The sequence below is a fragment of the Triticum aestivum genome, chromosome 3B (genome assembly GCF_018294505.1).
Source record: "Triticum aestivum cultivar Chinese Spring chromosome 3B, IWGSC CS RefSeq v2.1, whole genome shotgun sequence".
NCBI classification, from domain to species: domain Eukaryota; kingdom Viridiplantae; phylum Streptophyta; class Magnoliopsida; order Poales; family Poaceae; genus Triticum; species Triticum aestivum.
Window position 1 is genome coordinate 649,292,800 of NC_057801.1, and position 23,481 is coordinate 649,316,280.

Consider the following 23,481-nt stretch of genomic DNA (forward strand, 5'->3'; position numbering starts at 1 on the left):
ATATTTCCTTCAACTATTGCTAGCAGCGTAGCATGTCGACCCGATCAACGATGAGTTGATGATTATCCCCCTCCCCCCCCCCCCTCCTATTAACTTGTGTTTCACTACAACAACACCCATATTGTTTGATTTAGCCATAGATGCCTTGGCTATGCTTTTGTATAATGCAAGAGTGGGATAATTTAAGGTCCATCTAGAGAAGAAATGGAAGGTGTTGTTTGCTGCAAAATGTTGATGACACCGTATTTTTATCCCAAGATGATTTTAGAAATAGTCCTAATTTAAAGTTCATATGGTATGCCTTTGAGTAAATATCCGGACTTAAAATCAACTTCCATAAGAGTGGCATGTATCTTTTTGGAAATGTTAAGCCTTCTGAATATACCAGAATTTTTACATGTCCACTGGGGAAATTCCTAATGAAATGTCTTGGTGCTCCTATAGATGAATCTAGAAAGAAACATGGAAATAAAATTGAGAATGTATTTGGATGCTAGCAACGGAAAGTGCTCTATATAGGAGTGAGATTAATCATCATTCGGTCTTATCTCTCTAACATGCCTTAAATATTATCCATTTCTATATATTACATGTTGGGCCTATAAAAAGAATTGATCTTGTAGAGACAAGCTTCTTTGGCACAAAGATCAGCAAAAAAGTATCATCTAGCTAGGTGGACAGAAAATTGGCAACATAAAGAACAGGGTGGTCTTAGGGTTGTAAATTTGAATATTATGATCAAGGCTTTGCTAGATAGTTGGATATGGAAGCTTGAGACTTTTTTACGAGGTGTGTCAAACTATCCTGCAAACAAAATCATTAAGAAAAAAATGCATTTCAAGGATTAAGACAAGGGAAATGGGGAGACTTATACAGCTCTAGTGGAAACTAGGAAATGGTTTTATCCCATTTGCACGTGTACTTTTGTTGATAGGAAAAGTACTCGATTTTGGGAGATTGGTGGACAGATGACATGCCTATCATAGAAACATATCCTAGATTATATTGGATTTGTTATAACAAAAATGCTTTTGTCACTAGCATTAAGGAATGTTTTTTATAATGTCCATTTTAGGAGAACATTGTAGGGAGATACTTTGCAACCAGAAAATCACTAACACGTGATGGTGTCTTCACAATTAATTCTATGTATTCCCTCCATCCCATAATATAAGATGTTTTTGCAAGCTAATATAGCCTACAAAAACATCTTATATTATGAGACAAAGGGAGTATGATCATGGTTTCAGTTAATGCTTTTTTTCTCAAGTTTCTCTAGAAAGTTGAATCAGGATTTTTTATGGCTGGTGTAGAAATAATGTTTTGGCCAAAGAAATTTGGTTAGAGGGGGGTAGTATGCCATAAAGTTGATCATGTATGCACTAAGTAATCTCCGAATTGGATTTAGAGTCCAACTGAATTAACTGAATTCAACGCTTGAGACAAACAAGATGAAAAGTCATTCCTCAGCAAAATTATGTTTATCTCACAGGGGAAAGCCACCTGAATAAAATTATCACTGATGTACAATTTCTCTAGCAACTTAAATTAAAAAAATGTCTCAGCTCTGCATTACTGCTCAGCTAAAATAAATTATTGGTACATCAATGGCTAACTACATGACCAATTGCTACAGATAAAACAAAAATGGAAACCAAGTAAATTCAATTATCTTTTGGAGGAACTGTATGACAACTAATAACTCTATCACATGTACACTTTCGGCAGTAAGAAAGAGTTCCTCCATAAATCAACCCTGGTAGCCAGCAGACGACTGACTGAAAAAGCTTGATACAATGAATGTGAGCACCTGATTCAACAAAATAAAGGCTGAATTGTAAGGAATCTATAGAAAGGGGAGCAGCATACTGCAGCTTATTGAATGCAGGAGGAATAGCAAAGTTTGAAATGCACCTGAGCCTTTTGGGCTTCTTAGTTTGACTTGTTTGCACTTCTTAAAGAAAATCCTGGGAAGCATGGTGCTCTCACTAAAATTTTGGTTGCTCAAGGCATTTCTCAAAGAATCGGCTACCCTGCACCATGAAAGAAACAGTAAGTACACCTGAAACAAAACAGCTGACATATTGGTGTAGTTACAGAAATAAGACCATCTTTCCACACCTTAAATGCAAAACTAATATCTGAAATGTCAATCTGAAGTGTTATTCTTCGAAGCTTATCTTCTTTGGATTGCCCTAACTTCAAGTATCCCTGCAATGCAACTCCATCAAACACTCAAAATATTTTGGTTTCTTTTTCTTCTAGTATTGATGATACATAATAAAGAACCATGGGTGTTTGCATACCTGATCGCTCAAAATCATGCACATGTTAGAAAATTCAAGCATCCCAACTGCTGGGACTTGGGTCGATCTACAAATTTCTATGTATGATTTGTTGAGCTGCAACAAGGCATTCATAGGCAACTTAGAACTTCATAATTATACAGGATGTGAAGACCAAGTGTGTTCATTCAGAATGCTATCAAGTAAATATACCTCTCCTAGAGTAGTAGCCTTTTTCCTGGAATGCTGAAAGGTATTTGCCAGTGCACACAGCACCATCTGTCCAACCAAGAAGGCATGAGTGAGAATGAGATTTCAGAAATGAAGCAAAATAGCTTAATTAGAAGATGAGATTATGAATCAGTCTTTACCTGTTGGTGTTGGGGAAGGCACAGTATGTTATTTACTACTGCTGGCTTGAAAACTTTCGACAAGGCAATGTCCATATGGTCAAATGTCACCTGGTAGAATTTATGTTAGATTGCAAGTAACACTGGAATGTGGGGTCTAAGAAGAGATAACATGTTTCTTTCATGGTGCAGGGTAGTTGTTTTGATCAGTATGTTAGATTGCAAGTAACAGCTGACATATTCCTGTACCTGATTTGATCTTCTTAAAGGAAAGTTGTTTTTTTGGCAAGAATGATCAAATCAGATACAGGAACACAGCGATAGCATGTTGTCTGTTCTGTAGCATTCTCTCAAAAAGGTAATTTAGTGCACTGAGGATTTAGAACACAGTGATAGCATGTTAAGATACATTCAAGCCTAGTAGTGGATGTTGTTTGAATATCAGTTGGTCATTTGGGAATTGGGAGGATAGACAGAATGAAGCAACATTCAAGATTCAAGCAGTCCAATTGGCCCCAACTGACATAAGCAGTCCACATTCATTTCAACATAACTGAAATGTAGAATGTGACCCAACAGATGAACTAATGGCAAAAATCAGATCATTGTGCATATGAGCTAGAGGTATGGTTTGGTGTAAAGACCACTTCATTTAAATTTAAACATTCAGCCAAAGCAAAAATAAACATGAGAAACCAAGAAACTTACAACTCCAGCTCCTTTATCAGAAGAATCTTGTAGTCCTGATTCAAATATTTCCACGGCACTCCTGGAATAGATAAAAGGACAAGCAACATTTCAATAACCTATACATAAGCACTAACCATATCCAGAACTCTTTCAACAATAGATATGATTTATATTTTCATCAGCTCTAATAATAAAGGTGGCAGATTGCAAAGTAATACTAGTGGTCTCCACTAGAAAGAAATTACCTGCAAACACCAAGAGCTTTTCTCATGTCTCCAGTGGCTGCAGCTACTTTCTGATAAAAGAATAAAGCAAAGTTAAAAACTCAGAATGTACATATTATCATCGGAGCATCAGCATCCTTAGCAGTCTAGCACCCTTAAATTAGGTGCTGAGATGTACACATCAGATTTCCTAAACCCCATTTAAGATCAGTTTACCATATCCCTTAGCAACACTTATAGGCACAAATACTTCCAATTTTGCTAGGTAATTTCACCTACCTTTAGTGTTCGGTTAGCATCTAGTAATGTGGATACTCTAAGCCATAGTCTGGTGTTGTCCTAAACAAAATTTATACTTGCTCACAAAAAGTACTGCCTCATTAAGGATAACTGGACTTACCCTAGCACAAAATTCTATCGCCATTGGCTCAAAGACATCATACTCAAGAACCTGTATAATTAACAACACTCAAAGTTACATACAGCAAAACAGTTTAAGTTGACAATTTATGGAACACCTGTAAGCTTGAATTAGTCATGTGGGAAAATACCTTTAACCTATGATTAATTATGTTGGATATTTGATCCTTGGAATAGGCTCGGAAAGTTATAACGAGTGGCTTGCCTGTAAATTAGTGTCATCATGCCAAAGAAATATTAGTTCCCTTCATGTTCGCATACATAACAACAAACACATGAGCAAGTAAATTGAAGGAGCCATTCAATTTTCTATACAGCAGATATAGTAAGAATGCTTACAATTTAAGGATTCAAGCTTTGGAAGAAACCGATCTGCTAGGTCTATTGCATTTGCAATTCCTGAAAAACATAATCGACCGTCAGTTAGCAAAACAGTACAAAATGCTGAGTAAGATTGTTTTCCTTTTCTTTTCCAGAGAGTTAAAAGTGTACATTGTAGGTGCGAGTATCACAGAAAACTAACCTATCAGTATGCATCTCGAGAACTGGAGGGTGGTAAGCATGAAAAGGTCATGTAGCACAGCCCGGTCTCTTGTTATCAAGTAGTCCATCTCATCCACAACGATCAATCTGGCAAGCGGTGAGATACAGTTCAGATAGCATGATCAAAATGGCAAGAAAAACCATTATCGTGCAAGCAGGTGCAGAAAGTTCTTACAGCATCCTCCTTGGAGCAGATTCTTTGTGTGAAAACATACGCTGCAGTTGCTGAAGTGGTGACAATTTGCCACTTGCCTTTTTCCGAGTCTGGAATTTTTCAAGTATCTGCATTGAAATCTCTATTAGTACTGCATGATCGATCAGCTTGGGGGTCAATAATTAGATTGAGCCAATAATTTAGCAACAATGAGTACCTTGCTAAAAATGTCAGATGTGTTTCCAAGGTTCGTGCAATTGATTGACAAATCATCAGGCGTCTCCATTCCCATCTACGCGCGAGACAAATGACCACAATTTGACAGAGTTTCCTTTTGAAACAGAGAAATTTGCTACATACTGAAACTGTAATATACCTCATCAGCCCAACGCGACACGCTCTGCTTGACCTTGCTGATCGACAGTGTCTTCCCTGTACCGGGGCACCCGCACACGTAAAGGCTCCCCGCCCTCTCCTGCTGGACACACGCCTTGCAGAACTCGAGCACGCGCCTTTGCTCATCGTCCCTGCAAACCAGACCGCACGAGGACGTCGTGGCCACGTGCAGCGCCTCCTTGACAGCCTGCATCTGCGCCGGATCTGCCGGGCACAGTGAATTTTTTTCCCCGTCAGAGCCAAACAAGGCAAGGCAGCGGGTGGCTGGAGTGAGATCTTAGAAAACTTGCCTCTTGGGTTCCACTTGGGCCTCTCCGCCGGGACGAGGTCGCCGTAGAGACGCTTCCGCGAGGACTTGGGCGACGCCGAGAGCATCTTCGGGGCGCCGAACTGCAAGGTCGAGCAGTTGGTGCACATTGTCAGGAGATGCGAAATGAAATTAACTGAAATGAAATGAAGCGGATCCGCGTGAGGCAGGGGGGCGGGGAACTTACATGGCCGGAGCCGGCGAGCGGGGACTTGTGGGGGGAGGTGAAATGGGGCGAATCGGGCGAATCGGCGGCGCGGCGAGCGGTCATGCGGCGCTTGGCCGCGCTGCTCGGGGTGGTGCCGGCGGCCGCCGGGGAAGGAGTGGCGGCCGTCGGGGAGGGGGTGGCCGCCGGGGCTGGACTCAGCGTGGCGCTGCGGAGCGTCGGCATCGGGAGAGAGTCGGGAATTGGCGGCTGGATTTGGCGGTGGGGGGATGTTTCGGAGGGAATTGGGGAGGAACTGGGCGGGGTTGAGGGGAGGGAAGAGGGTGGGAAGAAAAGGGCGCCTCCCGCGGCGGGAGGGGGCGCGTGAGCGCGCCAACTGGTTTTGGACTTCGCGCGGGAAGGGACGGCAGCGCCAGATTAGAACGCGCGCTGGCGGCTTCGGTTGTTTCTATTTTTGGCGAACGGAGGCGAGGCAATGATTCTTCAGAAATGGAAAAATATAGGGTTTCATTTTTTAGAAGGAAAATTGGTACCGTGTCGACTGAGTGGAGTCGTTATTACTTCTTTTTCTCGATCAAAATCGTTTTTACTTCTTCTTTTGGTCTTTTGAGAAACTACTTCGATCAGCCGCAGCAAAGCAGCGTTGGATACGTCGTTTCACACCGACGCCTACCGTCATTTTTCCGAATGTAGTAACAACGAACTGGCGACACAAACCTGGAAGTTTTGTGCGCCCGCGTCTCTAGAAAATTTAAATCTAAACTCTCACATGTAAATATAGAATGGACTATGTGTATTAGAATTTTTCTTCTTTGCCTATGAGCGCTGTATTGATTTTATAGTTTGATGAAGAAAACGGGGCGGTGAGCTACGATCAGCCGGAAGTTACTTTCTTCGCGCTTGCCCACGCATTCATGGTCCTACGTGCACCGGTCCTTATCTACAGGCCGCAACACCGTTCGTCCACACAATCCCCATCTCCATAGATTTTCCTCGTCTCCCTTTCTCTTTTTTGCCCTCCAGAACCCGTCCTCCTGCCTCACTTGCGTCACCGCATCTTTAGCTCTGGCGAGCCTCACCTCCGTCAGGCTCCCCTGTGCTACTTTTTTCTCTCTCCCCTTCCTACTCTCCGACACACCCTCTTACCGATGTAGCTACTGTTGGCCACGCAGGAGCTACGACCGACAGACGGAGGAGCTACATCCGGCCACGTCGGGAGCTGCAGCCGACGGACGGATGAGCTAAAAGTCGGGGAGCTACAAACCAATGATAGTCATGTTGGAACCAACACGCACGGGGCTGCAATCGGCGCACGCATATGCTGGAGCCAACCATCTCCGATGCCGGAACCAACGCTCCCCGTGTTGGAACCATACTATGGAAATGCTGGAACCGGCCATCTCGGGTGCTGGAACCGTGTCGTGGAAATGCCGGAACCAGCCATCTCCGGGAGTTACCACTGCAACTAGCTACAAGCCGGCTTATGACGAATCTGCAACGGCACCCCATTTTCTGGGACCGTGCAGCGCAATTTGCTGTGTAGGGCGACCACCAGAGTGTTGCCACCGCGCATGGGGGCAAAGCAACGGCCGGTGATGACGAGACTACCCACGGGTTGAAACATCGACGCCGAAAAAAATTGCTACGACCGGTGAATTTTTTTTGCTGTAATCGGCAACCCGAGGGTGAGTACATTCTTTTGCGAGCTCGGCGGCGGCGTGATACGACCAGTGCTACTAGAGCTACGATCGTCGCCATGGGGAGCTGCAACCGCAGGCGCACGCTGCTGCATGCACGAAGCCAGTGAGAAACGCGGGGGACAACGACGGCGACGACAACCGACAACAACAACGGCGATCGGCGGCGAGGGTAGCAAAAAGAGAGAACGCGTCGGGCAGAGCTTCATGGCCAGGCGTGTTGCTCCTCAATGGCGGTGATGGTGTCCTGGAGTAAGGGGTACTAACTTGTACATCCCACGGTCTATGGGATGGGCTTATGGCCCGCCGATTGCTAGAAGGAAGGACTACCAAAGCTATGAACCTCGGCGTGATCAAGATGGAAACCTCTGAAGACTTTGCGTACACTTCAAGGATTGTTCTATAGCCGCCATACTGGCAATCGACCATATGTGTAACCTAGGTACCCCCGATGCATATATAAGTAGACGGGTTTAGTCTTTAGAGGCACGATTACCAACCTTAGGGTTTAGAACACAGTCCTATGATCTCGAGGTAGATCATCTTGTACTGTGGACTTCATCACATAAATGCAATCAAAGTAGGATATAGGGTTTTACCTCTTCGAGAGGGTCAGAATCTGGGTAAGCATCGTCTCCCTTCGTACCCTATTACCATCGTTCCTAGACCTATAGCTCGGGACCCCCTACCCGAGATCCATCGGTTTTAGCACCGACATTGGTGGCCCATGCAGGTCCCATTGTGTCATCAAAAAGGGTCAATGCCTCATATTCAGATCAATAGCGACATTAGTTGCGGCGACATCTTTGTCCCCGACTAACTACTCGCGTTCGGCGGCATCGTCCTTATCGTTAATTCGGTCGGACACCTTGGCCATGTTGAAAGCTTCACCCCAGATCAGATCATCAGATTTCAGAGTTTGGAGTATACTGCCAACTCCCGTGGTGATGTCGCCCTCTCTAGTTGGGCGCCTGATCGGCTAGAGACTGGTGAGTAATATTTTTACACTCATCTACCTTAGTTTAAACCGATATATTTCATTCAGAAAAGAGATATTCACTCTGATATTCCTACTAATGACAAATGAATGCAAAGGATTCCACAAATCCTTTCTTTGATGTGTTTCTATAGTAAATGGGATAAAAAGGGAAGAAATCACGTGTGGAATGGAAAGGGAGAAAAATGGAGGAAAAGGGAATCAACATGAGGCATTTTTGCGAAAACGACACAAAAGACGACATTCCATACGGGCGCGCGCACCCTTATGAGCGCCTGTATGGCATGGAAACTGAGGTAGATCATCCACCTCAACAACTTTTATAAGGGAACCCCATCAAAATGTCAACAAGAGAGGTCGTGTAGAGCATCGACGATAGACAGAACATCATCATCTTCATCTTTATCCACGAACCCAAACCGCCGCCATTTCTGTCGGGACCCCGATCCTAAGTCACACCGTTCTAGCATGTAACTCATCATATCACTTTGCGGCCTCACGCACGGTATTGCCTTTGCTACAGCCTTACCTTGGCCGGGATTGTTTGCGTCTTTTCGCTCATGTATAAGGACTTAAAGGAACAATGTGTGACATTTCCCCGAAGGGACAGACACAGGAACAGAGAAGGATACATGACGGCCAATCCAAGTGTTCCGGAGCAGCAGCGAACTACTATGGCTGAGTGGAAGCACCAGGGAACATTTCCCTATACGAGAGTCAACGAAAGGCAAACAACTAAGTGTCGAACCCCACACATAGTTGTTAGGACAGAGAGTATATCGACCAGAGGGGGTGAATGGGAGATCCAAAAGTTCTTTAGAATGTTTAAACTGGTCCCAATCACGGCAGTGGAATTAAAGAACGATGGGTATGGGTGTAATAAAGCTCGCTACTAAGGAACAAATTCTTCAAGGTAAGTTGCAATAATAATTCGAGCATAAGATACAACAGGCTTAACGATGATAATGGTAATACAACATGCCAAAAGAACTAAGATCATGACGAAAGCAGGAGTAGAGTAGTGAAGGAAAACTATGACGAATAATATCTCAGCCTACGAATGACATAGAACTCTGTGAGAGATATGATGAAGGATATGCAACAAAGAGTATCGAATCAGATAATGGTCATCACAGAGCACACATAATATCATCCAAAAGTATTGCAGTGAAGGAGAATAGAACCAGTAGTGCTTGATGGCGACAGAGAGATTTGGTAGACCAGTTCACCCTTCTGCCAAAGGGCTATGTCTGGTTGGAGGGGATGTGACTTAACACGGAAGATAAACTCTCTTCACCCTATTCTCCTTCAACGCCGAGCTGGTCAGACTCAGGTTGATTTCACTCATGGTAGATCCTTGTCGGCGATTGATACGTTCATTTTGCATCATGTTTTGCTACTGTTATTTATAATGTTTTTATGTATACTAATGTTTTTGGGAGTAATTCTAATGTCTTTTCTCTCATAATATGCAAGGGTTACACAAAGAGGGAGAATGCCGACAGCTGGAATTCTAGACCTGAAACGACACGTGAGAGCCACCTATTCTGCACAACTCCAAATAAGCTGAAACTTCATGGAGGTTTTTTATGGAATATTTAAGAATTATTGGAGCAAATAACTACCAGAGGGGGCCCACTAGGTGGGCACAAACCACCTAGGCGTCCCAGGGAGCCTAGACGTACCCTGGTGGTTTGTGCCCTTCTCGGCCCACCTCCGGTGCCCATCTTCTAGTATATATGTCATTTTGACCTAGAAAAAATTAGGGGAGGACTTTCAAGATGAAGCGTCACCGTCTCGAGGCGGAACTTGGGCAGGAGCACTTTTGCCCTCTGGTAGAGCGATTCCATGGCGGAACTTCCCTCCGGGAGGGGGAAATCATTGTCATCGTCATCACCAACAAGTCTCCCATCTTGGGGAGGGAAATCTCCATCAACATCATCAACAACACCATCTCCTCTCAAACCCTAGTTCACCTCTTGTGTTCAATCTTTGTATCGGAACCTCGGATTAGTGCTTGTGGGTGACTAGTAGTGTTGATTACATCGTGTAGTTCATTACTATATGGTTCATTTGGTGGAAGATTATATGTTCAGATCCATTATGCTATTTAATACCCCTCTGATGTTTAGCATGATTATCATTTGTGAGTAGTTACTTTTGTTCTTAAGGTCATGGGAGAAATCTTGTTGCAAGTAATCATGTGAACTTGATATGTGTTTGATATTTTGATGATATGTATGTTGTGACTCCCTTAGCGGTGTCATGTGAACGTAGACTACATGGCACTTCACCTTATTAGGTCCTAAGGGAACATTATGGAGTAGTTATTAGATGATGGGTTGCGAGAGTGACAGAAGCTTAAACCCTAGTTTATGCGCTACTTCGTAAGGGGCTGATTTGGATCCAAAAGTTCAATGCTATGGTTAGATTTTATCTTAGTACTTTTCTCGTAGTTGAGGATGCTTGTGAGGAGGTTAATTATAAGTAGGAGATTTGTTCAAGTAAAGAACATTACCTAAGCACTGGTCCACCCACATATCAAATTATCAAAGTAGCGGACACGAACCAAACCAACATGATGAAAGTGACTAGATGAAATTTCCGTGCACCCTCAAGAACGCTTTGCTTATTATAAGAGACCATTTTGGCCTGTCCTTTGCCTCAAAAGTATTGGGCTACCTTGCTGCACTTTTGTTACCACTACCGTTAATTGCTCATTACAAATTATCTTGATATCAAACTACTCCTTACTTATAATTTCAGTGCTTGCAGAGAATACCTTGCTGAAAACCATTTGTCATTTCCTTCTGCTCCTCGTTGGGTTCGACACTCTTACTTATCAAAAGGACTATGATTGATCCCCTATACTTGTGGGTCATCAGCAATCTCCAAACCTTCGGTTGGCCTTCATGAACCACAATCACTCTTGGTTGCTGAAGATCAGGCTCGGTGAAGACAACAACTCTTCAACACTCGAAGCCGAAACCTATCCGTCTAGAGAGTGCGCAGCTCTCAAGAGTAATAGGTATAAGAACTCTCACTCATAACTACTATGATTCTAAACCACTGTCTAAGCTTGGGTGTTTTTTCTCTCGGTGGATCTTAAACCCAAATCACCCGGAGAGGGGTTGCTCAAATCAATTTTCTCAGAAATCTCAAGCAGAGTAGCCAATGGACAATGTTGGAGCGGGGTGGCTATTTATAGCCACGGCCTTCCCATATGGGAAATGACCATTTTGGACACAAGGTCCAACCAATGGCCAACCGACATGTTTGCAATGGTCAGATTTTGGAGCAACAATAACATTACTTGAGGAACAAGTAATGCTAACTCCTCGATCCGAGACAAATCTCTCGTAGCGAAGAAGAACACAGTCTCTTGCTGACAAGCATTTGCTCGGAGCACAAAGAGATTTCCCTCGCAACTTTCATAGGTTTTGGCTAAGCATCATAGCGGATCTAAGCATCAAGAACCTATACCTATCTTAATAGTACAGAGGTCCTATGACTCAAAAGAATGAAAGAAGAACAACAAAAAGAATACTACGTCTTCACTTTGTCTTTGACTTCCATCACTGCAGTCAATTTCTTCAGACGCCAGTACTGAATCAAAATGCTTTGCTTTAGTGGAATTTTCGAGGGGTCGATTTCTTGACATCAATCTTCTCGACTATGTGACATCAACATTCATAGCTCATTCATCTCTTCAACGCAGATATGCTTCGGTGAAGTTCCTCAAACTCAGCACCTAAGACAACATTCTCTTCGATTGTGTATGGACTTTTCTCTCTGTATGCACTAGCAAACAAGTTGGTCCATACCTATTTTCTGTCAACAATCTCCAAAACACAAGGTAGGTAGATATTGCACCAACCTCCCCCTTTTTGGACAATTGTTGACAAAACATATCACATCGAGGGATAGATAATGAATGTAATGTAATGCGAAGAATAAAGAAAGGCAAGAGATAAATATGAAGATAAAATTACTCTCCCCCAAGATATGCTTCGAATCATGAAGAACTGAAGGGAGATAGAATTATTCTTCATATGAGTGTCATCAAATATATGAGTAAATGCTTGACTTCTTTCAATGCACTCAACGGTGTCTGAGATGACTCTTGTCACACAAAACTTCAAAAATAATTAGTTTTAAGATAAGCTTCGAAAGATTAGTGACTAGGGATATAGCATGAAGGTCTTCCCAGAACACAATTTGAATCCACACGAGACATAAATTTTCCTGCATGATTGATATTCGATATACTCAGAGCAAGAAAACAGTGAGAAAATATTGCTTGGAGTGAATATGCTTCAGATGCGGTTTCCCTGTCACATAGAAGATAAAGAGATAATAGCGAGGGAAAACACTTTGTGAGTAAGTCACATGCACTACAAAAAAAAGACACATCTGTGACATTTTGGGCCGAACGAAATTTTTTCTATCATACTTATGACACTTCTATGATGATAATTGTGACAAATCCCGGTATCATCATAGATGTGGTGGGCTCCTACTTCTATGATAGAAAATGGGCTTTTCGTCCTGGGTGGGCCGGAGACGCAGCTGCATGACATTCTTTGGTCTGTGCATGACGGAAAAAACCGTGGTAGAAGTGAGTGCGAGGAAAATATCAGGGAGTTCCCGATTGCGATGGGTGGTCGGGGGCCGAGCGATGCGCGTTTATCGGCATTGGGCTCTAACTAAACCCGAGCGAGGCGTTTGCCTAACTGAACCCGAGCGATTGCACTTCAGGCTACGCGTTACTAAACTCGAGCGATCGAGCGATTCCTTCGCTACTGTTGCTAACTGAAGCCGATCGATGCTGCCTCTGGATGAAGAGTGAGCATTTTTGGGGGGATTTGGATGAACAGTTCCCGGTGGGGGTTGGATGAACAGGACCCCATGATGTTGCCGCTGGATGAACAGGACCCCGATTGATTGAGCAGGTTGGGTGTGGATGAACAGGCCCCCATGATGTTGCCGCTGGATGAACAGGACCCCGATTGATTGAGCAGGTTGGGTGTGGATGAACAGGACCCCATGGAGGGAAGGTTGAATAGTAACCGATGGAGGGCTGGTTGAACAGTAGTCGGTGGAGGGCTGGATGAACAGTAGCCCGTGGAGGGGTGGTTGAACAGGACCCCGTGGAGAGGGCTGGTTGAACAGTAGCCGGTGGAGGAGCGCACGGTGGAGGTTGGATGAACAGCAGCCCGTGGATGAACAGTCGGAGGTGGAGGCTGGAGGAGGTCGATGGTGGATGAACAGTAGGCCATGGAGGCTGGAGGAGGTCGACGGTGGAGATGAACAGTATCTCGTGGAGTCCCGTTTTCGGTACGCCACACCCCTCCCGATGAACAGGACCCCGTTTCGACTGTAGCACTCCAACACAAGTCTGTTTCCTCCGTTTTGCGGTACGCCACACCCCTCCCGATCAACAAGACCCCGTTTTGACCGTAGGAGGTTCAACAGAAGTCCGTTTCCTCCATTTTCCGGTACGCCAGACCCCTCCTGATGAACAAGATCCCGTTTCAACCGTGGACGGTCGAACACAAGGCCGTTTCATCCGTTCTGCAGTACGCCAGGCCTCCTTTCCATCGGTTGTTCCATCCAAGCCCTCCCGATGAACACGACAATGCATTCCGTTCTGACCCAGCCGGTTGGCTCCCAATGAACACGAAGACGACATAGTTTATATGTTCCGACCCAGCCATGTACACGAGCCCTGGCCGTATGTATGCGCGAGTAGGCGTTCAAGACCCCGCCCGTATGAACGTACGTGGCCGTATTTTATTTCTTGCACCCTGGCCGTTGTACGTACATGTACATGCCACGTGCGCGCCTCTACTATGACACGTGCGCGGAGAATAACAAGTTGATCTTGCCTAGGTATTCCTTAAAAAAAGTATAGGTGGGGGCACTGCATGTCCTTTCAGCTTGTAGCTCTTCCGCCATTAGGGCGTCGAAGTGCGGTCGCACCTGCTCTATGGTGAACACGGCATGAACTGACTTGGACAGTGGCGCCGGCTCCTGGTCGGAAGCTACTTCCATCGTCTGATTGTTATCGCTCAGCTCGGTGAGCTCGCTGGCAAGCCAGCATGTCCGGCTGCTGATCCACCCGCTGCCAAGCACGAGTCTGACTGCCCTGGTCCACCCAGACCGCCTCCCTTGCCCGCACGCGCTTTCGCCTGAAACGGTCAGCGCCGCCCGCCCCGCTTCCCAGTGTAGGTGATTGCTCCACCTTCAAACGACACAAGTGTCGTCCGTCCGTCCGTCTGCCGCCCACATTAATGATAAGCGGTTACCGAGACGGCTACTCTAGCGCCACATGTCCGTCCCTCCGCCACCCACCATTGCTATATAAACTGTTGCGTCGGCCATAGTCGCAGTCATCCGCCTCCATTCCCTTTCTCCTGTCCACACCACTACTGTCCATCATGGCTTCCTCACGCTCCAGCGCTCTTCGGGATGGGCGGACGACGGAACACAAGGAGTTGGCAGCCATTGCGGCCGACTGGCTGGCTGGCAGGCAGCCGGAGAACGATGACGTACCAATGGAGAACATGGTAGTCGACGATCCGGCGCCACCCCCCTCCTCCATGCCATCCTCGCCAATGCATTGCACCATGACCATCGGTGAGGCCCGTGCCCAATACATGGACACGATGAGGCAGAAGCGTGAGGAGCAGTTCCAGGAGGCGCAGGCCGCCGCCGCCTACAACCACCATCTCCTCCAGGAGCACCTGTAGGCGGAGGAGCAGATCACTGCGGAGTGGGCGGAGCAGGAGGCGTTGCTCGACTCGTACCGCTCCACCCGCGAGGTCTGCCTCGAGCGCTGGCGGTACCGCATGCGCGTGGTGGAGGCTGCGGCTGCCTACAAAGTGGGCGATGAAGCGGGCGAGGCGCTATTTGGCGAGACTGAGGACGAGGCAGAGGGCAATGTCGGCTCTGACCAGTCCCCGTTTTGCTGGCGTCGATGAGGCCCTGCTCCGCCGTGGCCCCACGGCGCCAACAACAAGGCAGAGGACACCGCCGGCTCCGTTGAGGCCCCGTCCTGCCAACAATGAGGCAGAGGACATCGCCGACTCAACCGAGGCCCCACCCTGCCAGGAACGAGGGGGAGGATTTCCCCTGCTCCACTGAGGCGCCGCCCCGCCGACAACGAGACAGAGGACATAGCCGGCTCCGCTGAGGCCCTGCCCCACCAACAACGAGGCAGAGGACATCGCTGGCTCAGACGAGGCCCCACCCTGCCGGCAACGAGGGGGAGGATTTCCCCTGATCCACCGAGGCGCCGTTCCACCGGCAATGAGATAGAGGATATTGCCGGCTCTGTCGAGGCCCCGCCCCGCTGCCAACGAGGCCCGCCACATAGAAAACAAGGAAGAGTAGAACATGGTAGGTCGCCGCCGCTCGGGTCCAAGTAAGGCCATCGCTGCTACCCTCCGGTTGAAGCCAAGCTAGGCGGGTTGACCATTGACAGCCGATTAGCTTCTTGGCGGCGACATGGAGTCGGAGAGCTATGTTGGAGAAGGACGCTGCTTCTACTTAACTGCTGGTGCAGTTGGCTGACTGACACATGGGCCCAACAGTGTAAGTGCATCTAGTGCCCCTTAGTGATTTTGGTGTATTGAAGACTTATAGGTTAAGAGACTGACGCGTTTGTAAGTGTACACAAGTCTATAAGTCTATGAGGAGTTTGATATTTACAGAGAAAGTCGACCCCTAAGAATGAAGTTCTTCAACTGAAGACTTTGGATTTCTGAAGACTTTGAAAGTGAAGAAATTGGTGTGACCTTGAAGACTTGGTAATCATTCGAGGAACATGAAGCGTGAATACTCTTGTTTTTACTATTTCGTTTTCTCTTTCTTGAGTCATAGGAAACACCATACTGTTAAAGGGGGTCGAGGAAATACTAAGGAAAAATTTCCATGTGATGCTCAACTCAAATCCTACACCTACCAAACCCTTCGAGTGAGGCCAATGGAAATCTCTAACAATTCAGTCATATTCTTCAGTGACAGAGACAAAGTTCTTCTGGTCTCTGAGGAATTTGTTCTGACTGAGGAGTTAGGAATTCGCCAGTGCGGATTGCCTACAAAGTGAGGAACTTGATAGCCCTGAGGTATTTGAGAGTCAAATATTCCGACCGTTGCTGTGCTACGCGCCAGCTGTCCCAAAATATCTACCCACCTAATGGTCATATCAAACAAGGGCATTTATGTCTTATCATGTCGGGCTGCTCCCCGGCTATAAATAGCCGACCCCTACAACCACTAGTTGGTTGGCCGCTCCGAGAGAAACTGACACTTGTCATTTGAGAGCAACCCATCCTCCGAGGACTTTGAGCGAAAATCATCAAGTGAGGAAAACCAAAACCCAAACCTACAAAACCCCAAAGTGATTGAGCATCACTGAAAAGATTGATCCTGCGTGGATCCGATGCTTGTTTCCTTTGAAGACTGTGCTTCTTCCAGACGGTTAGGCGTCAAGGTCTAGAGCATCCAAGAGGAATTGTGGATCGCCGAGTGACCGAGTTTGTGAAGGTCCGGCAGTCACCTGAAGACTTACCACGAGTGATTGGGCGAGGTCTGTGTGACTTTAGCTCAAGGAGAATACGGTGAGGACTGTGTGTCCGGGACTGGGTGTCCTCGAGTTTAAATACTCAGTCGCTCCAACCAGATGTACAACTGAGACAACAGTTGGAACTGGTCTACCAAATCATTGTCTTGACCGAGCTTACTGGTTCTATTTCCTCAACTATTTCATTTCCTCATCTCTGTTGTTGTGTGCTTGTTCATATCTATTTGAAGACTTTGACTGAAGACTTTCTCAATTTCCTCAGTTCAATTTCTTCAGTCTGTCCGTCTTCATCTTGTGTTATCCTGTGTTTACGCTTTCCGTACTCTATGCTTGTCTTCATTTCATCATGATGACTATGTGTGTGTTCTGCTATGTTTACTTTTGAGTACTTATTCTGCTGCAAGTAGTTCTTCATTTAGGAATTTCCTCACCACCAAATTCCTAAGTGAATAATTCATAAAAATCGCCTATTCAACCCCCCTCTAGTCGATATAACGCACTTTCAAACAGGCATCTGGGCCACATGTCAGTTTTGCAACTGCACCTACAGTTAAGTCACTGAAGCTCAGTCCGCTGGAGAAGAAGCTTCTGTTCGGCTCAGCCGCACATAGGTGGATAGCTTTGGTTAATTAATTATACCTCCAGTGCACCCGTTTTTAGTTGAAGAATGTATGCAATGTAATGAAATTTGGCATGTTTATATGAAATCCGACAATGTATGAATGAATTTAGTTCGATTACTTCGAATTCTTGTATCACTTGCATTGGATGAACATGCAAAACAATACGTACTAGCATTATTCCCAGGGTGATCACCTCGTTTGCAGTAGTTTCACATGTACTCCCTCCGGTCCTTTTTAGTCTACATACAAGTTTTGTCTGCAGTCAAAGTATCTCTACTTTGACCAATCTTATAGAAAAAGTATGAACTTTCACAATGTGCGGAGTAAAAAGGAACAAAGGGAGTACAAAGAGTTTGAGCTGCTTTTTAGCGTTCATGTACATTGCAATCAAACACACAGGTCTAGCAATTCATATAGAACATTCAAAACAATTCATGATTATGTATCTCAGCGATTCACATTTCAGAGCCAATATTTACTTCACAACTAAAGAATAAAGAAAAATTGATGGACGCTGCTGACAGCAAAGGGCATCCCATTCGAAAATATCAAATGCATGTCTTCTTGCTAACATCAATGAGCAAAATTTGACAAGGTTGTCCCATTCCAAAATATCAAATGCTTACGATTGTGGAATGGGTAGGGTTTTCCATCAGTTCGGACATTGACTTGGCACCTCGTGCTAAATAAACCAGCTGTTCTTTTTGTGCAGTTCCACCAAAATCAACCAAATTCGCGCATAGCTTGTATGATTTCGCCCTTATATGTTGCAACGCCTTGAACTTATCGGCACCTCCTTTCTTGTGGTGGAAATGAATGATTCGATGTATTCATGAACATTTTGTGCAGTTCCCATTGAAATCAAGCTGAGCACCCCTGTTTGCACAAATACAAAAAAGTGATTAGTATAAAGCAAACTGTACTATGAATTGACAGTTTTGAATAGGCACCTACATGGTCCATGTAGATCACACTTCTAGAAAAATGGAACTCACTAGAAAGAATCCTAGAACAACATTGTACTCGCGCATCACAGCAAAAAAATGGACATTTGTCAGTCCCTCTGAGCTGAAGTTAGTTTGGTCTTGTGGGGACTAATGTAACCATCCTTCAACTGCTCCTTCTGATGAGAAGATAGACAGGGCTTCTTCATTCTGGCATAATCGGAACTAGTCACTTCACATACTCCATATTCTTGTTCAGAGGAAGATGATCCTGTTGTGCAAAGATAAGAGGACTACTAAATGCTAGCATCCTTGTTTGCTCGAAAAAAAGGAAAGGAAATATTTAAAACATCACAGATGAAGCACTTCTCAAGGACAATACCACTTTTTCATGACAGTATCTAAACAGTAGCACAACACCAACAGAGATGACAAAGCTCAATCATATGGACGAAATCAGTGGGCGAGTACCAACCTTTGTAAGGAGGCTTATTGTGTAGAGCATACAGATGAAGCACTTATCCGGAACCATCTGTTGCTATCTACGGTGGTGGCCATGCTTACTATATACTCCTCGATTAGTTTAATGTTTCCAACATCTTCTTGTGCAGTTCCACTAAAATATATGGTATCTTCAAAGAAGAACCATGTTTGCACAAGTAGAGATAATTATGTATTACATTAAGAGTGGCATCAAATCAGTGGCAAAACAATTGCTCATTCCAGCCATAGCAATAAATTAAGATGCAAAACTATATCATTACTTGTGTCATCACAGTTCCAGTGCTTCATTACAGCACCGGGAGTTGATTTTTGTTTTTCTTCCGCTTGTTCTTCCCCTTCATCACTTGATTCAATAATAGACAAGCTTCGTCTTCAATGTAAGATTTGGCATGTCAATTAGGGAGCACAAGTATAGTACTAAACTTATTTTTCTAATGAAAATGGCAAAATACAGGCCAACCGTTGTGAAATATCCTTATCTTACCTCAATGGGATATTACGATGCACATACAGATTGGAAGTCTTGTCTCCATTTGTGCAGTTCACTAAAATCAAGCAACATTATCATACAAGTAGCACAACATATGAAAGCACACTGCAGAATCATGTGAAAGAAGGCTAGTACTGACCTCTGATGATGCGGAATTCAAACAACTCACAAGAAGAAGATCTGAACCAAATTTGCCAACACGGATAGGAAGTAAGATCTCCTCTTGTGCAGTTCCACTAAGATCAAGCAATCAAGCAACGTTGTCGGTGTGACATTTTGGTTGAACTGCACAAAACACGCTTAAAACAAAAGTGTTTTGTGCAGTGCAACAAAAGGTCACAATGGCAACGAGGTGAAGTAGATAACCCTATTTACACAGAGGTGCAAAGGAAACAATTAGTGGTCAATAACGGTGGATGAAACAGAAGCCAACAAAAAGAAGTATCTACCTTATCTAAATGGGAAAGAAAGCAAGACAGTAACATTTCTCAAACAGTGGCATTGATTAATATTAACATAGAGATTATATTAACAATAAAATTCGTTAAACATGTAATTTGCTTTTAACTGTTGCATTGCATCAATTTTCCAGTGGCATTATTAGAGGGTGTTTGTTTACAGGGACATTTTGGTGTAGGGACTAAAAAAACTCTATGTCAGTCCCATCTAAACCAAACAGGAGGGACTTTTAGGGACTAAAAGTGGGCATTTGGGTCTAAAGAAAGAAGACCCCGAGTGTCGTGGAATTGTCACATCAGATGTCCTAAGGAACGGACTTCGTCATGGAGCCATCGCAACTAGGAAGCCTGAAGGGGTTAATCGGGACAAGAGACACGGGGTTTATACTGGTTCGGCCCCTTACGATGAAGGTAAAAGCCTACGATCCAGTTTTGGGTGGGATTGCTTATGTCTCGAGCACCAGGGAGCAAATCGCTTGACCTAGCTCTTGAGTTGTTGTTACTTGCCCTGAACCGCTGCCGGGTCGTCCCTTTATATATAGAGAGGTTGACGCCCAGCGGCTCTACAGAGTCCCGGCCGGCTTATAAACAGTATCCGGCTCGGTCTCTTAATATGTCTTGCCTTAAAATACAAATCACACCTATACGGCGTTTATCACTACGGGCCTTAAGTCGCCTATGGGCCTTGGGCCCTTACTAAGCCGTCGTCTTCAACCTTGAGCTTGGGCTTCAAGAATACTTATAGGTATAACCCGGCCCCTCCTGGCGGGTCATACCTAATAGTTATATCCCCAACATTAGGCCCCAGATTGATTTGAACTGGTTCATGTCAATCTTTGATACTTAGGAAAAGTCTTCTACTCCTTGCCTTATGAAATTTCCTGTAACCAGCCATGACATCATCCTTCGAATTTGCGGTAACCCGCCATGACATCACCTGTCATAAATGCTCCTTCTGATGAGTAATGTAACCATCCTTCAACTGCTCCTTCTGATGAGAAGATAGACATGGCTTCTTCATCCTGGCATAATCGGAACTAGTCACTTCACACACTCCATATTCTTCTTCAGAGGAGGATGATCCTGTTGTGCAAAGACAAGAGGACAACTAAATGCTAGCATCCCTGTTTGCTCAAAAAAAAGGAAAGGAAATATTTAAAACAACATAGATGAAGCACTTCTCAAGGACAATACCACTTTCTCATGATAGTATCTAAACAATAGCACAACACCAATAGAGATGACAAAGCTCAGTCATATGGATGAAATCCGTGGGCGAGTACCAACCTTTGTCAGGAGGCTTACTGTGTAGAGCATACAGATCAAGCACTTCTCCAGAACCATCTGTTGCTATCTATTGTGGTTGCCATGCTTACTATATACTCCTCGATTAGTTTAATGTTTCCAACATCTTCTTGTGCAGTTCCACTAAAATGTATGGTATCTTCAAGAAGATCCACGTTTGCACAAGTAGATATAATTACATATTAAATTAAGAGTGGCATCAAATTAGTGGCAAAAGAATTGCTCGTTCCAGCCATAGCAATAAATTAAGATGCAAAACTATATCATTACCTGTGTCATCATAGTTCTAGTGCTTCATTACAGCACCGGGGGTTGATTTTTGTTTTTCTTCTGCTTGTTCTTCCCCTTCATCACTTGGTTCAATAACAGACAAGCTTCGCCTTCAATGTAAGATTTGGCATGTCAATTAGGGAGCACAAGTATAGCACTAAAAATGACATTAATTTTCTGATGAAAGTGGCAAAATATAGGCCAACAATTGTGAAATATCCTTATCTTACCTCAATGGGATATTACGGTGCACATACAGATTGGAAGTCTTGTCTCCATTTGTGTAGTTCACTAAAATCAAGCAACATTACCATACAAGTAGCACAACATATGAAAGCACACTGCACAATCATGTGAAAGAAGGCTAGTACTGATCTCTCATGACGCAAAATTCAAATAACTCACAAGAAGAAGATATGAACCAAATTTGCCAACACGGATAGGAAGTAAGATCTCCTATTGTGTAGTTCTAAGATCAAGCAATCAAGCAACGTTGTCGGTGTGACATTTTGGTTGAACTGCACAAAACACTCTTAAAACAAAAGTGTTTTGTGCAGTGTAACAAAAGGTCATAATAGCAACAAGGTGAAGTAGATAACCCTGTTTATACAGAGGTGCAAAGGAAACAACTAGTGGTCAATAATGGTGGATGGCATAGAAGCCAACAAAAAGAAGCATCTAACTTATCTAAATGGGAAAGAAAGCAAGACAGTATCATTTCTCAAATGGTGGCATTGATTAATATTAATTGAGAGATTATATTAACAATAAAATTTGTTAAACATGTAATTTGCTTTTAACTGTGGCATTGCATCGATTTTCCAGCGACATTATTAGAGGGTGTTTGTTTACAGGGACATTTTGGTGTAGGGACTAAAAAAACTCCGTGTCAGTCCCATCTAAACCAAACAGGAGGGACTTTTAGGGACTAAAAGTGGGCATTTGGGACTAAAGAAAGAAGACCCCGAGGGAGAGTCTTTTTGGGACTTTTTCTAACAGTTGCCCCTGCCCCGCATCACACCTTGTCTCTATTAGTTCATCACTTCTTTTTTGACTGGAAACTGTGAGGCAACAACCCCACAACATTTTATTAAAACCCCACCAACAAAATACAAAAGATTCTGGTAAAAAGAGCTAGAAGAAGTACTTACCTACATGCCTATGTACATAAATACATGCTAATTACATATTTACAGGGAAAGCACAGCCAACTAGGGCAAGGCATCAATCCAGTGTAACAACAAAGGCTTCAAGGTAGACTTGAATCTGTGGGACAGTAGGGTAATATCATGGATAAAGCTCCTCTTCCATGCTACAAAGGTGGGCCTCTCATGTCTGGAAATTCTTCCATTCCTTAAGAATCAGATGTTCCAGGTAGCCAGATAAACAACTTCTTTGAAGAAAGGCTACCAAAGCTTCTCCTTGCAGCAATAAGACACTCAGATGGAGAAAGACCAGCAAGCCATTGGATTTGTAGATAATTCCAGATCCTTATACTGAATTGACAAATGAAAAAAAGATGGTCTTTGTCCTCATGAGCTTGGGCATGACATAAGGGACATGAATTGTCCTCCTGAGGCGATCTCCAATGCCTCCTGACCAGCAAATCTCTGGTATTAAGCCTGTCATTGAGCATTAACCATGCAAATACCTTGATTTTCATTGTTGACCTACTTTCCCGAATCCATTTAGCAGGTGCATCTGTAGGAAGATGAGCATGCATCAAAGTATAGTAACTTTTGGAAGAAAATTTCCCTTTCCCCGGTGTCCAAGACCAAAGATCATTAATGCTCTCATCAGCATTGAGCTCCAAAAGGCCAGATTGTACAATGATCATTTCCTCCATTGCTTCAGGAGACAAGGGAAGATGGAAAAGCTCAGACATATCCAGAGTATTAATAACCTCTCTCGCAGAAACCTTATCATCAATGGCAAAAGAGAAAAGGCTGGGGAATTTTTTCCTGAGTGGAACAGATGATCCTAAAAACATCCAAGCATCAGAAGAGAAAAGGGCAGAATCTCCCAAATTTATAGTAACCACAGAATGCATCCTGAAAGCTTCATTTATTTT

General features: G+C 44.3%; 1 protein-coding gene across 1 annotated transcript; it reads right to left on the bottom strand.

Annotated features, from left to right (window-relative positions):
* Window positions 1-1,454: 1,454 nt before the first annotated feature.
* LOC123071463 (cell division control protein 6 homolog) lies at window positions 1,455-5,851 on the bottom strand. Its single transcript, XM_044495028.1, has 17 exons — window positions 5,557-5,851; window positions 5,353-5,452; window positions 5,043-5,266; window positions 4,884-4,958; window positions 4,688-4,794; window positions 4,493-4,599; window positions 4,309-4,368; window positions 4,101-4,174; window positions 3,950-4,000; window positions 3,571-3,620; window positions 3,344-3,404; window positions 2,657-2,746; window positions 2,499-2,564; window positions 2,307-2,402; window positions 2,122-2,211; window positions 1,915-2,033; window positions 1,455-1,810 (listed from the first exon to the last, which is right to left on the bottom strand). Exons 1-16 carry the CDS (start codon window positions 5,758-5,760, stop codon window positions 1,989-1,991), a joined length of 1,500 nt encoding a protein of 499 aa, XP_044350963.1. The 5' UTR covers window positions 5,761-5,851; the 3' UTR covers window positions 1,455-1,810; window positions 1,915-1,988.
* Between the last annotated feature and the right edge of the window lie 17,630 nt (window positions 5,852-23,481).

Coding starts and splice junctions, on each gene's coding strand:
- LOC123071463 (XM_044495028.1), bottom strand. CDS start 5,760: ATGCCGACGCTCCGCAGCGCCACGCTGAGTCCAGCCCCGGCGGCCACC. Junction 4,959..5,042: donor TGTCGCGTTGGGCTGATGAG/GTATATTACAGT, acceptor TCTCGCGCGTAG/ATGGGAATGGAGACGCCTGA. Junction 4,600..4,687: donor TCTGCTCCAAGGAGGATGCT/GTAAGAACTTTC, acceptor ACCGCTTGCCAG/ATTGATCGTTGTGGATGAGA.